We start from the raw sequence: 13458 nt of genomic DNA on the forward strand, positions 1-13458 counted from the left end.
CTGTTTTTTCCTGCTGATGGCACAGGAAGGCTGTGTCAGGAGCTCTCCCCTGGGTTGTTGTAGGCAGGCTGGACAAAGCAGGGTGCTCATCCTGCAGCCACCTGTCTGCTTTCTGATTCATGAGGAGAAGGATTTTCTGGGAGAAATAAAACTTCTCAAGCTCTGTTTTCCTTTGGCTTGTGAACTCCCATTCAGATTGGCTGTTGAAAAACAGATGTGACAGATGACAGCAACAATTCCCACAGGCCTTGCTTCCCATGCTGTGGCCTTGGAACAGCATCCTGGGACCACCATGGATCCACAGCTTACACCAGGGTGCTCCCCTTGCATTTTCCAGCCTGGATTTCCACCCTGGATTCCCCCTGGATTTTCCCCTTGGATTTTCCAGCCTGGATTTTCCTTGGATTTTCCAGCCTGGATTTCCACCCTGGATTCCCCTTGGATTTTCCAGCCTGGATGTCCACCTGGAATTCCATTGGATTTTCCCCTTGGATTTTCCCCTTGGATTTTCCAGCCTGGATTTCCACCCTAGATTCCCCCTGGATTTTCCTTGGATTTTCCTCCCTGGATTTTCCTTGGATTTTCCAGCCTGGATGTCCACCTGGAATTCCATTGGATTTTCCCCTTGGATTTTCCAGCCTGGATTTTCCTTGGATTTTCCAGCCTGGATTTCCAGCCTGGATTCCCCCTGGATTTTCCCCTTAGATTTTCCACCCTGGATTTTCCTTGGATTTTCCAGCCTGTATTTCCAGCCTGGATTTTCCTTGGATTTTCCAGCCTGGATTTTCCTTGGATTTTCCAGCCTGGATGTCCACCTGGAATTCAATTGGATTTTCCCCTTGGATTTTCCAGCCTGGATTTTCACCCTGGGTTTTCCTTGGATTTTCCAGCCTGGATTTTCCTTGGATTTTCCAGCCTGGATTTCCACCCCGGAATCCCCTTGGATTTTCGGCTTGGATTTTCCAGGCTGGATTTTCCTTGGATTTTCCAGCCTGGATTTCCACCCTGGAATCCCCTTGGATTTTACCCTTGGATTTTCCAGCCTAGATTTCCACCTGGATTCCCCTTGGATTTTCCAGCCTGGATTTTCCTTGGATTTTCCAGCCTGGATTTCCACCCTGGATTCCCCTTGGATTTTCACCTTGGATTTTCCACCCTGTGCCCTGGAGTTGGATGATTATCCTGCAGGTTTCTATGGAAATAGAGGCTGGTGCTGGTTTGAGCACATTTGTCTCTTCCTTCTGGAGCATTCACTGACAGGAGGTTTGCTCAAGGAACAGCTGGAAGAAATAGGAATTTTGGGATTTTGCTGCATTCCCACTCTGTAGGGGCTCACTGCACTGTGCCACTGCTGCAGATGGGAGCTGGCATCATGCACTGGGAATGGGGAAGATCCCTTTCCTTAAATCTGCTTTTCCTCTGATGATATTTCCCACAGCAACCAAGTGTAATGTCAGCAGTGGAGGCTGGGGATTGATGCATTGCAGGACAGAATGCACAGATCCACTGGGAGATGCCAAAGCCCTTGGTTTGGTGCAGTTGATTTGACTGAAACAGGGTGAAAAGTGAAATCCCCAGTTCTGATTTCAGGCAAATATCTCATGAAGCACAGGAAACAGAGGAAGGAGACAACACAAAAGGTTACTGAAGTGGAAAGGCAGTTGTCAGAGGGGCTTTAATATTCAAATGAATTTCATTTTCTGGTTGTTACTTTGAAACATTTGTGGAATGCTCTGAAGTGCCTATCATTTGCCAAGCAGCACACCCGAAATCTCTCAGGTGATGACACAATTAAAGGGCATTATATGGAGCTCATAATGCAGAGTAGATGCTTCTCCATGCAGGGTTAGCCCCTTTTCTCTCCACCATAAAAGTCCTGATGAGACCATGTTGAAAATTAATTTTTCTGTTTTTGAAAAGGTCAGTCCACATAAGCTGAGGACAAATTAACACCTGCAGTAAATCAAAGTAGAGCCTTTAAAAGTAGTGAAGCTTCTTTGAGTTACACCTGAGCCTGTGTTTTAAAAGTGACTATTTTTTGTTTTTGATCCCTGGAATGATTCCTGCCCACTGTGAACTCTGCCTAAATGCATCTGTATTTCTGGAATGTTCTAACCAGAAGCTGACAAATGTGACTTTCAAGGGTTGCCTTTGTCCCTGGACTGTGGCCTTGCTTACAGAGCATGCAGTCACAGCACATTCTCCTCTCCTGAGTGACACATCCTTACCCTTGCACTTGTACAAGTTGCTTGCTTGGCTGCCCAGAAAATGGATGAAAAACAAAATAAGGTGCTGAGCCTGTGAAATGCTGTGCTTGTGTGGAGCTGTGACCTAAATGCCAGATTTTTGCCTATCCATGAGGATGTGGCACGATGAGGCTAACAGATATGTGTCACTTGTGGTGACATGAGCACAGGAGAAATGTGCCATTTTGGCTACAGGCATGTAGAAATTCATGCAATCCCTTCCCTGCCCTTCCATTTGATTGGTTAATTAGAGCATTGCTTTCACAAAGGCCTTTTCAGCTGAGTGCTCAGCACAGTCGTGGAGAATCGAGGTCTCAGCTGATGGATGCAGCTCCTGGTGATGTCTGTGGGTGCTCTGTGTGTTGGGTTGGACCCTGGGAATGCTCAGGCTCTTGGGAAGCAGTTACAGATTCATATTCTTGGGATATCACTTAAATGGAGCTACTAGAATAGTTGGAAGAAAGCAAATTCCATAAATTAACAACACTGGGCTGAGTTGAATCCACCAGCTGCATCCTCGTGTGCTCTGTGGCCACAAGATCCTGATTTTCCTGCTTTATTTTAAGGGACCAAGGCAACATGGAAGTGAGAGCTGTGCTTTGTGCATTTCAGGCTGTGGAGAAGGCGTTTGCAGTGCCAAAGGGATTTTACTGGCAGACAGTTGAGAGTGATGACAAACACTTCCCTGACAGCAGTGCCATGGAGGCTTGCAGAGACACAGACATCGAGGTAAAGAACAACAAACAACCCCCTCCTTCCTCCCCTGGGGCTCAGGGGGGACACTGGGAGACAATTAAGTGCCCTGGAATATTTCAATCTAGGGCTTTGATACAAATACTGGTCTTGAAGTATTTTTCACTCAGACCTAAATATATCAGCAGAGTATTTTATGTCATCAGTATTGATGTGCTGATTGCTCTGAGCCACAGAAGATTAAACTTTGAAATGTGTAGGTTGGAGAAATTGCTACCAACCAGGTGCAAATTTGTAAGAGTAGACAAACTTTTGATAACCTGAAACCACTTGACTGTAAGTGAGTAAACAGCACAACTTTGATTAAACTCAGAAACATTCCAAGAAATTTTTGAAGGTTCTGGTACTGCCTGACCTTGAGTAACTGTGTGTGTGGTATGAACAAGTAGGGAGTATTTGTACTGACTCTACCCCAGGAGAAGAGAAGGTTAAAGTGATTTCAATTAGCTCTTGGTGAGGAGTGCAGCACAAAATGTTCAGGCCCTCATCCATGTGAAATGAGTTCTTATTGAGAAGAGCAGGGCAGGGCCAGCAGCACTAACAGGGATCAGCCCAGGGTCACAGAGCCACAGACTGCTTTGGGTTGGAGAGGCCTCAAAGCCACCAGTGCCACCCCTGCCATGTCCAGGGACACCTCCCACCGTCCCAGGCTGCTCCAAGCCCTGCCCAGCCTGGCCTTGGGCACTGCCAGGGATCCAGGGGCAGCCCCAGCTGCTCTGAGCACCCTGGGCCTGTGCCTGCCCACCCTCCCAGGGAACAATTCCTAATTCCCAATATCCCATCCAGCCCTGCCCTCTGGCAGTGGGAGCCATTCCCTGTGTCCTGTCCCTCCATGCCTTGTCCCCAGTCCCTCTCCAGCTCTCCTGGAGCCCCTTCAGGCCCTGCAAGGGGCTCTGAGGTGTCCCTGGAGCCTTCTCCTCTCCAGGTGAGCACCCCCAGCTCTCCCAGCCTGGCTCCAGAGCAGAGGGGTTCCAGCCCTTGGGCATCTCCATGTGCTCCCCTGGACTGGTTCCAACAAGCCAACATCTCTCTTGTGTTGGTGTCCCCAGAACTGGGCACAGCCCTGCAGTGGGAGCCCCCAGTGACAAGGCCAAGGCAGGAAGCCCAGGGTGATCTCTGGTGATCTCTGAGATCACTCAGGCTGGGCACAACTGAGCCAATGTGCAATGGAGAGCCAGGCCAAGTGCCAGGCTCCTGGGGAAGGGGACACTGGCACTTGCTGAGGCTTCCCTGTGCTAGATGGCTCTGTTATCACAGCTGGCCCCAAGCCCAGGCAGCCCCAGGGACTCAGAGCAGCCACAGGAAAATTCTTCCTTACTGGCTGCTGTGAGTACTGGGTTAATAGCAGGAGAGCTTCAGCTAGACAAACATAAAGAAATGGAGCTTTTATTCCTAATTAGACCACTTTTATATGATTTGAGTAAATTTCTATCTTCATTTATCATGATGGTAAAGCCTCATAATGTCTTTATGGGGCAGTAGCATTTCATTTCAAGTGTCCAGTAGTGATGGATTCATTTGGTGTTTGCTGCAGCCATAAACCTTGAGCTGGGGAAATCCTTGAGCTGTTCAACATCCAGGAGAACCATGCTCAAATCTGGGGCCAGAAAATCACCTTGTCTGATCCCCAGCTAGACAATTTATTGTCCACAGAACCACACAACTCCCTGTTGTAAAGCCCTTGCTTTTTAAAACAATTTGTTTCTCTGATGGGGAAAATAATAATAATTTGCTTCCCTTTTGGGTATAAACATTCAGAATGTGTTGGTGTGAGTCTTCCTACATGCCAGGATGGGCTGAAATGGATTAGGCTGGTACAGAAGACTCTGAAATGTAAATCTGGGACAGTACCAGTGATGTGTTTGCCTTTTGATGTTTTTTTAGTGTTGATTTTGGTGCTGTTAAAGGTATAGAGACACAACCAGTTGGTCTATTATTATTTAATCATCCAAGATGGGCAAATGGTGCTGCACAAAGTGAACAGCAGAAGGGATGCACTGTGGGCTCTGCCCTAGAGGCCTTGCAGTTTTTCACTAGTAGGTTTATGTGACAAATGGCAAAGTTATATCAGCAGAAATAGATTAAATTATAATTCTTGATAGTTGTGATTTAGCCCAAAGCCAAGAACCTCATGTGTGAGCTGCACATAAACACAAACCAAAGCCAGGCCTCTCTGTAGCTCTGGCAGTGCAGATCCATCCTGGGAACTACAGGTGAGCAGCAGGGCTGCACCTCTGAGCTTCTGCTGGCCTTGGGACCATTTCCCTGCTTTTTCCATGTTTTTCTCTGGCTGTCCAGGTTGCCATGGTGCTGCTGTTTGAGGCTCTCTTCCAAAGCCCCCTGGAGACCCATCACACTCTGAGGCTGCTGCTGGGCTCTGGGCTGGATGTCTGCGGCCTCCGCCTGCTCTACCCCGGCCGGGAGCTGCTGCTCTCCAGCTCAGGTGGGCTCTGCCTCTCCTCCAGAGCTTCCCTGATCTGTGCCTGCACTGGGGGGAAGGGTGATCAGAGTCAGATTTGTATGAGGGTTGCTTTATCAGTTCCTCTATCTTTCCCAAAAGAAATGATAGAATAGCTTTGACTCTTTCTTTCTTTCTTTCTGTTCCCGGTGTTGAATATCCATGAGCTGAATTTTTAACTCTTCATGCATTTTTGGGTCTCAAACTTTAGCTGTTATTCCTTTGCAGTGAGCTGTCCAACATTTCAGTGCCCTGAGCTCCAGGAACAGGCTCATATGAGTTAAATAAAATAATTTAGTTCCCCACTGATACTCCTGAAGGTTTTAGCTGCAGAAAATCCACAACTCCCCCATCTCATTGCCTGTGGGACTTCAAGAGTACTGATTTATCTGGCCTGTAATTGCATTAGCTGATAAACCATCCCCAAAATGCCACATTATTTAATAGAATCCCATCTGAGGTGGGAGACCAGCAGGAGAAGGTAAATAAACACAGTCTGGGGCTCTGAACCCAAATCACAAAGTCTTGAACATCAGACACCAATGTATCAAATACTGGCATGTACCATTCAAATCTTTATGTTCTCCCATTTGAGAAACAGAGACAATGAAGCTTGCCTTAAAGCATCATGGAATATTACTGGTTGCTGCTGCAGCACAATAATATTCAGCTATTCCAGAGCAACAGGTGTGCCCTTAGCTGCAGAGTTTAGAGATTGCTTGTGGCTTGTGCTTCTTTTTAAGCCAGGAAGTTCTTCTGGAAGGTTCAGATGTGCCACAGACAATCCATTTCTCTTGGGAAAGGCACAGGGAGGCTGAGAGGGAGAGAAATGGGCTTCCTTCTCCTCTGGCAGAAGGGGAATGAAGACCAGCTTAAGCAGAGAAAATTCCCCAGTCTCCTCACTCCCTTTTTGCATTTGAAAGCAGTAGGAGCAGGCTGCCCTAGGAATGGAATTGCAGTTGCAGCTGTCTGGGTGCTGTGCACAGAACACATTCCTGGTGAGAGCTGGAGAAATGGAGGAGGGCTCCAGAGATGAATAAGAAAACCATAAAACCTGCAGTCATTAGGAGCTGACAGGCAGCAGATCTGCTTCAATGCTCTGTACCATGCACCATTATTTAAGAACATTTCATATGAAGAGACAATTCATTTGAGCTGAGAACTGCTGTGCAAGTTTGTAAATTAGATTTTTACCCTTAGCTTGATAACTCTAAAATTATTATTTTAAATATTTACAGCCAGTTGCTCCATTATCTACCTGCTCTGGAGATTTGTTTTCTGCCTTCTGATTCTCATGCAAGAAATGATACATTTGAATATGTTTTTAAACCTAAGAAAATCACACACCTTGCTGCATTTTCTGACATCTGCAGTAAGAATTGGAAAGGAGGCAAATTTGCTTTTTCTGGGTTACTTCCTTGGCCCCAATTCTGCTGGAGAAAGGTTTGCCAGAGTCATAGGGAAGAGCTGTGGAAAGAAATAAGAAAGTCAGGGTTCAAATCCTGGCAGAAAATTAAAGGTGGCAAATCAAATATTTGCCTGGACCTTAGAGCATTGTACAAAATCTGTATTTAATCCAGAAGGAAATAATGTAAAAAAGAAGTCACCAGATTTCCATTTTGTGATGCCCTTCAATACCATCCCTTTCCTCAGGGCCCTGTTCTTGTCCTGCACTTCAATCCCCCAGCCTTGCTTGTGGTGATGAACAAGAGGAACTTGAAGTGCTGGCTCAGAGTCACAGTTTGGGCTGAAAAAACCCTAAAGACCACCAAGTTCCAACTCCTGCCACAGGCAGGGACACTTCAGTGCATCACCGGCTCTGGAATAACTTTTCACAGCAAACATGAGGCAACCAATTCCTCTCTTCAAGAGATTGCCTTGAATAACCTCAGGTTTGCTATTGGGTAAACACATGCAGGTGCTGCCAGCATCTCCCTCCCTGGGCAGGTAACCAGGTGATGGAATCCCAGGGCAGGTAACCAGGTGAGGATTCCCAGGGCAGGTAACCAGGTGATGGATTCCCAGGGTAGGTAACCAGGTGATGGATCCCAGGGCAGGTAACCAGGTGATTGATTTCCAGGGCAGGTAACCAGGTGATGGATTCCCAGGGCAGGTAACCAGGTGATGGAGTCCCAGGGCAGGTAACCAGGTGATGTATTCCCAGGGCAGGTAACCAGGTGATGTATTCCCAGGGCAGGTAACCAGGTGATGGATTCTCAGGGCAGGTAACCAGATGGTTCCCAGGGCAGGTAACCAGGTGATGGAGTCCCAGGACAGGTACCCAGGTGATGGAGTCCCAGGACAGGTAACCAGGTGAGGATTCCCAGGGCAGGTAACCAGGTGAGGATTCTCAGGACAGGTAACCAGGTGATGGATTCTCAGGGCAGATAACCAGGTGATGAGTCCCAGGGCAGGTAACCCGGTTATGAATTCCCAGGACAGGTAACCAGGTGATGGATTCTCAGGGCAGGTAACCAGGTGATGAGTCCCAGGGCAGGTAACCAGGTGAGGATTCCCAGGACAGGTAACCCGGTTATGAATTCCCAGGGCAGGTAACCAGGTGATGGAATCCCAGGGCAGGTAACCAGGTGATGGATTCCCAGGACAGGTAACCAGGTGATGGAATCCCAGGGCAGGTAAGCAGGTGATGGAGTCCCAGGGCAGGTAACCAGATGAGGATTCCCAGGGAAGGTAACCAGATGATGGATTCCCAGGACAGGTAACCAGGTGAGGATTCTCAGGACAGGTAACCAGGTGATGGAGTCCCAGGGCAGATAACCAGGTGATGGAGTCCCAGGGCAGGTAACCAGGTTATGGATCCCAGGACAGGTAACCAGTGATGGATCCCAGGGCAGATAACCAGGTGATGGAATCCCAGGACAGGTAACCAGGTGATGGATCCCAGGACAGATAACCAGGTGATGGATCCCAGGGCAGGTAACCAGGTGGTTTCCAGGTGGTTCCTCTGTTGAAGTCTGACTCTTGACAGATCTGAAAAGAGCCCTTGAGTGGAGTGAATGACTTTGGGGTGGGTTGTTCCATGTTTTACTCACACATGTGTTTGTTTCCACAGAAAAGCTGCCTTCCTCCTACACTTCAGAGCCTGGCAAGGTGCCCCCAGTGCTGGCATTAGGTGTGAGAGGCCCCAAAGCCCATGGAATCCTGCAGGACATCACCCGAGGCTGTGGCAGGGCGGAGCCTGTCGTGTCCCTGCCCCTGCCCAGCCGGGTGCACCGGGAGCTGTGCCTCTGGTTCGGAGGGAGAGCTGCTGGAATCCTGCCCCCACCTTCCAGGTGATGGCCCAGGATGGTTTGGAGCTGTTGTTGTACAGGCAGTGAGCCCTGGAGGCAGGCAGGCACTCAGAGGTCTGTGCCAGCCCTCCAAGGGTCCTGCAGCACGGGAGTGCAGGGGGAGCAGTCCCTCTATTTGTGCATTTCCAAGCCAGTTGTGCAGTCTGCAGAAATCCTTCTCTCTTCTGCAGCAGATCATAGAACCATGGAATGTCCTGAGTGGGAAGGGTTCCACAGGGATCATCCAGCCCAGCTCCTGGCCCTGTACAGACACCCCAACAATCCCACCCTGGGCATCTCTGGGACCATTGTCCAAAGCCCATTCCCTGGAGAGCCTGGGCAGTGCCCAGCACCCTCTGGGGATGAACCTTTCCTGATATCCAACCTGACCCTCCCTGGCACAGCTCCAGCTGCTGTTCCCTCAGCTCCTACATGTGTCAGGTGTGGGACAGCTGCAGTTGTTCCCCATTCCCTGTTTCCTGGTATCCAGGCCCCTAATTCACACTCTTGCTGTAAGATTTGGACACCTGGTGCTGGAGAAGGGCTGCAAGGCTGTGTGCCAGTGAGTGACCCTCTCCTAGGAAACCTCTGGCTTTGCCCTGTGTTTCAACTGATAAAGGGATTCAAGTAGGAAAAGGCTCTTTGGAGGATGATGAGAGAAGGGTGTGAAAATGAAAGGTGGCTTATAAACCTTGAACTGCATGAGAAACTCTGCTGCAGAAGGCTCAGACCTGCAGGTCCTGAAGAGGTTTTTAGGGATGCTGTCTGATCCTGAGGGCAGGGTGGCACAGTCAGAGGCAGCAGGCTGGAGGTGAGATGCTCTGCACTGCTGTCAGTGCTTTCTGTGAGTGGCAAAGCTGAGCCATGTGGAATTAACCTGTGGATTGCTGTGCAGGATTATGTGTCAGAGTTCAGCTCTGCTCTCAGCCGCAACCAGAGACTCTCACCATTTTTTTTTAATAAGATGTCAAAAAAAAATCAATTTGGTCTAGTTTCATTCTCTTTATTTGTTTATTTTCCTCAGGGATGCATTTTTCCTCTTACAAAGATGGTAAATTCTGCTCCTCTGGTATAACTCAGTCCGGAGCGGTGCTACCTCCTAAATAATGCACTTGTCTTTCTCCTAATGCTGGTAATTTGGTCTGTTGGGAGACAGGAATACAAACTGCAGCTCAGATTGCCCTTTTCAGATTAGACTTGCAAATGCTCCAGGCTCCTGGGAGTGAGCAAGCAGGATGTGTTCCAGCCAGCTCCATGGTGGTGGCAGGGGATGAGGCAGGTTTGCCTGAGCAGCCTGAGCTCACAGTCCCAGCCAAAACTGTTCCCAGACAGTCCCTGGCTTTCAAGCACACCTTCTGTTCACCCTGCCCTGATTGGGTCCTTTTGGATGTGCAGGAATGTTGTGGAAGTTTCGCTGGCAGGAACATCCCTGCCAGACTGGATCATGCTTGTTGCCTAACACGAACCCTTCAAACTGGTTAAACTCAGCCTAAAGAACCCAAAGTGAATAGCAACTAGAATGTGTCTGTGGGTGGGAAAAGCTCTGCTAGTGCAGCCTGACATATTTCTTGATTCCCAGATTTCTTTGCCAAGCTGACTACTTTGCATTAGCTACTTTTAATTGAACACAGAGAGCCTCAGGGGGAGTAATATGAAAAGATGTTCAGTCAGAGAGACCTTGATGCAGCTCATGTCATGGACAAGGGATTGAAATGGCTTTTCCAGTAAAGCAGTTTTACCAGAGAAGCTTCTGTGGCCTTGGATTTGTCACAGAAAGTAGGTTTTGAGTCAGAACCTTTTAATATTTTTCATTTAATATTTATCATTTTTCTGCAGCTCTCAGAGACCTCCACCAGCTGGGGCAGGAGCAGATGAAGAAAAAGTTGACCTTCAGGGCTTGATGCTGCCTCGACCTCCAGCCATGCTTGTCTCAACTACCAAAGGTCAGTGCTAGGAAATGAAATTTGAGGGTTTACAGTTCTCTTTCACTGATAACATCACTTTACTCCAGCCCAGCTAAGGCAATTCTGCCTCTGCATTGCTCAGGGCTGTGACCTGGCCAGTTCTGGAGGCAGGAATGAATTTCTAGTTGGACACTGTTGCCTGACATGAAGCAGCACAAAAGTGGCACCACCTCATCCTCCTCATGGGAGCAGCTGCTGGAGTCCTGGGGGCTGCTTGGATTTCACTGAAAGGGGGGAAAAAGAAACAAAAAACACTTCACAGGAAATCTCTGCACAAAGAAACAGTCACATGAAGAGCTAACAGAGTCCTTAAACTGCTGGTTATTTATCAGAGATCCTTTGCCTCTCCTGCTGAAGAGTGAATATTATAATCAGGGGAATTAAAAGGTTAAGACTTGGTTTAGGGCAGGACTGACCACAGTCAGAAAGGAGAGCATTTTATGGAACTAATATCAATGGGTTATCACCTCACATCCCCATTTTCCCTTTGTAGGAGCAGTGTTCAGCCCCTGAATTTGTGCCTAAGCAGCAGCAAACTGTGTCCAGGGGACACATGCCAAGGCCCTGCCTGGCTAAAAGGTGTTGGGCTCCTGCTGGAAAGGCCAACATCCCCTGGAGTGGGCCTGGCACAGCACATCTGGGGGGCAGGGGGCTTTTGGACAATGCTGCTGGCTGGTTTCTGCTGGCCCAGTTGAAGTGGGAATTTCATTCACAGGAATGAAGGGAGAGCAGAGGGGAGCAGAAGTTCAGCAGCTGTCAGGGAGGAGATGGCAGAAGGAAAGCAGGACTGGAGTGACAGAGAAAGAAAGCTTGGGGAATTACATTGCCAAAGAAAAGAATCCATGAGAAAAGGATGAAAGCATAAGGGAAAAAGATGAAAAAGGAGTAGAAGGGAAGGAAAATAGAGAAGGGAGAAAGGAAAAAACCAATTTTGAGACGGTTTTTCATCTTTTGGCTCATGTTAACTCAGGTAGTTTGGCAGGCAGCCCTTGGCTCTGTTATTTGGGATTGGGATTGATGGCAGCTGGTGGCTACTGATGGAATGAGTCACATTTGCTGCCTCCCCTTCCTTTTATGGCCCTTAATGATTCACATTTGCTGTGGGCTGCTGAGTTCCACCACACCACGTTCCATCTGCATGGAGCCTCAGAAGTCACTGTCAAGCTCTGCTCCTCAGATAACTTTGCTCTGGCAAGAGGAGCTGAAACTCTGCTCTGGGAGCAGACACCCTTGGGGTTTGCAGGAAAAGAAACATCCAGTGACTCCTTCCCTCTGGTCTCCAGCAGCTCCTCTTGGAGACAGGAATAATGCAGAGCAGAGGTACTGCAGCTACTGCCCCTTCTCAGTAATCAGAGTTTCGGTGACCCAAGCAGATATTCTTGTTGATTTGGGATATGTGTGTGCAAAAAAATGGTTTTTAAAGTGTTATCAATTTGGAATGGAACCAAAATCTTCCCACCAACAATCTTCGGTTTTGACAGTTTCCATATCATGAATATGGCTAAAATCCAGTGTCAAAGCCATAAAGCCAGAGATTTTAGACCAAGAACCATCCTGCCTGTCCCATCCTTAGTGATAAATACAAGGTTTCCCTTGTTTTGCTGCTGTTGCTTTGAACAACCAGGCTGAGCCTTGGCAGGACAGATATCCATATCACAAAGTCTAGAATAAAAAGAAATATTCACTGTCCTACCCTCAGAATCAACTGGGACACAATGAACAATCCTCCAATCTCATTAAATCTATTTGTTAAAGCTATGAGAAATTACTGAGCATAGAGGAAACCCATGTAGAAGTGGTACTAAGATTTGTCTTCAGAGCTCACTCTTGGCAGCTTATTAAGATCTGGATATACATTGTGAGGGATAAAAAAGCTGTGTTAGAACTGAGAAAGTGCAATAATGGAGGTCATGGTAAAAACAGGGAGCTCAGGCAGGTCAGAGGCTTCAGGGAAAGGTTTTGAGCTTGTCTCACCCTGCTTAAGATGTGGGGGGCTGCTCAGGAGGCCTTGGAGACTCCTTCTCCTGAGCTTGCTCAAGGTTGGCAGAGAGCCTGGGATTCAACTTGGAGAACAGGACTCTAAAAACCAAAGTTCTAACCCAAGGTGAATTCCAGTTGTGTCTATCATTTGTACTGGGATGAGGGACTCAAGGAGACCTTTAGCAGGCAGAGCTGCTGGAGGAGGATCAGGTAGGACAGGGCAGGCTGGTACCATTGCCATGAAGTCCAAGGAACCTGGGAGGCCCCAGAGGCTACCAAACCAAAGGTGAGATCACAGGTGGTCCAGAGCTTCAGGAGCTTGTGCCACAACAGAGGTCTGGGATGAAGATTAAAGGCAGGAACAAAGGAGGGACAACAGGAAGCAGAAGGGGGTGCTGAGCAGGATTGCTGAGAGCACCAGTAACAGCAGAGAGAAATGAGAGCACAGAGGAAGGGCCAGAGCTGCTTCATGCTCTTTGGAGTGAACAAATTGAGCAAGAACAAGTATTTCTTGTTGCCCTGTTTGGTCACTCAGAGCATGGTCAGGCCTACAAGGCTCAGTCCTGCCCTGAGTGCTGGGGGCTGCACAGGGACAGCTCCCACAGCCCAGCCAGCACTGAAACACTGCCTGTGAGCAGCTCCCAGACCTGGGGAGACAGCCTGGCTCGTCTCATGATGATTCACAAAGATATTACTGATGATGCCATAAGCTTCCCACTCTGGGCTGGCCTTGGATTGCAGTCATGATGAGCTGGATGCAGCAAACA

The 13458-nt window shown here is 48.3% G+C and overlaps 1 protein-coding gene across 1 annotated transcript in view; it reads left to right on the forward strand.

Moving 5' to 3' along the window:
- DNAAF8 (dynein axonemal assembly factor 8) overlaps nt 1–13458 on the forward strand; it is a 103517-nt gene that overhangs the window by 44834 nt on the left and 45225 nt on the right. Inside the window, exons 14-17 of the mRNA XM_077186946.1 lie at nt 2859–2975; nt 5298–5442; nt 8531–8750; nt 10584–10690. Of these exons, the coding sequence (XP_077043061.1) occupies nt 2859–2975; nt 5298–5442; nt 8531–8750; nt 10584–10690 (589 nt within the window). The remainder of the gene's footprint in view (nt 1–2858; nt 2976–5297; nt 5443–8530; nt 8751–10583; nt 10691–13458) is intronic.

Source organism: Agelaius phoeniceus, chromosome 16, assembly GCF_051311805.1.
Source record: "Agelaius phoeniceus isolate bAgePho1 chromosome 16, bAgePho1.hap1, whole genome shotgun sequence".
NCBI classification, from domain to species: domain Eukaryota; kingdom Metazoa; phylum Chordata; class Aves; order Passeriformes; family Icteridae; genus Agelaius; species Agelaius phoeniceus.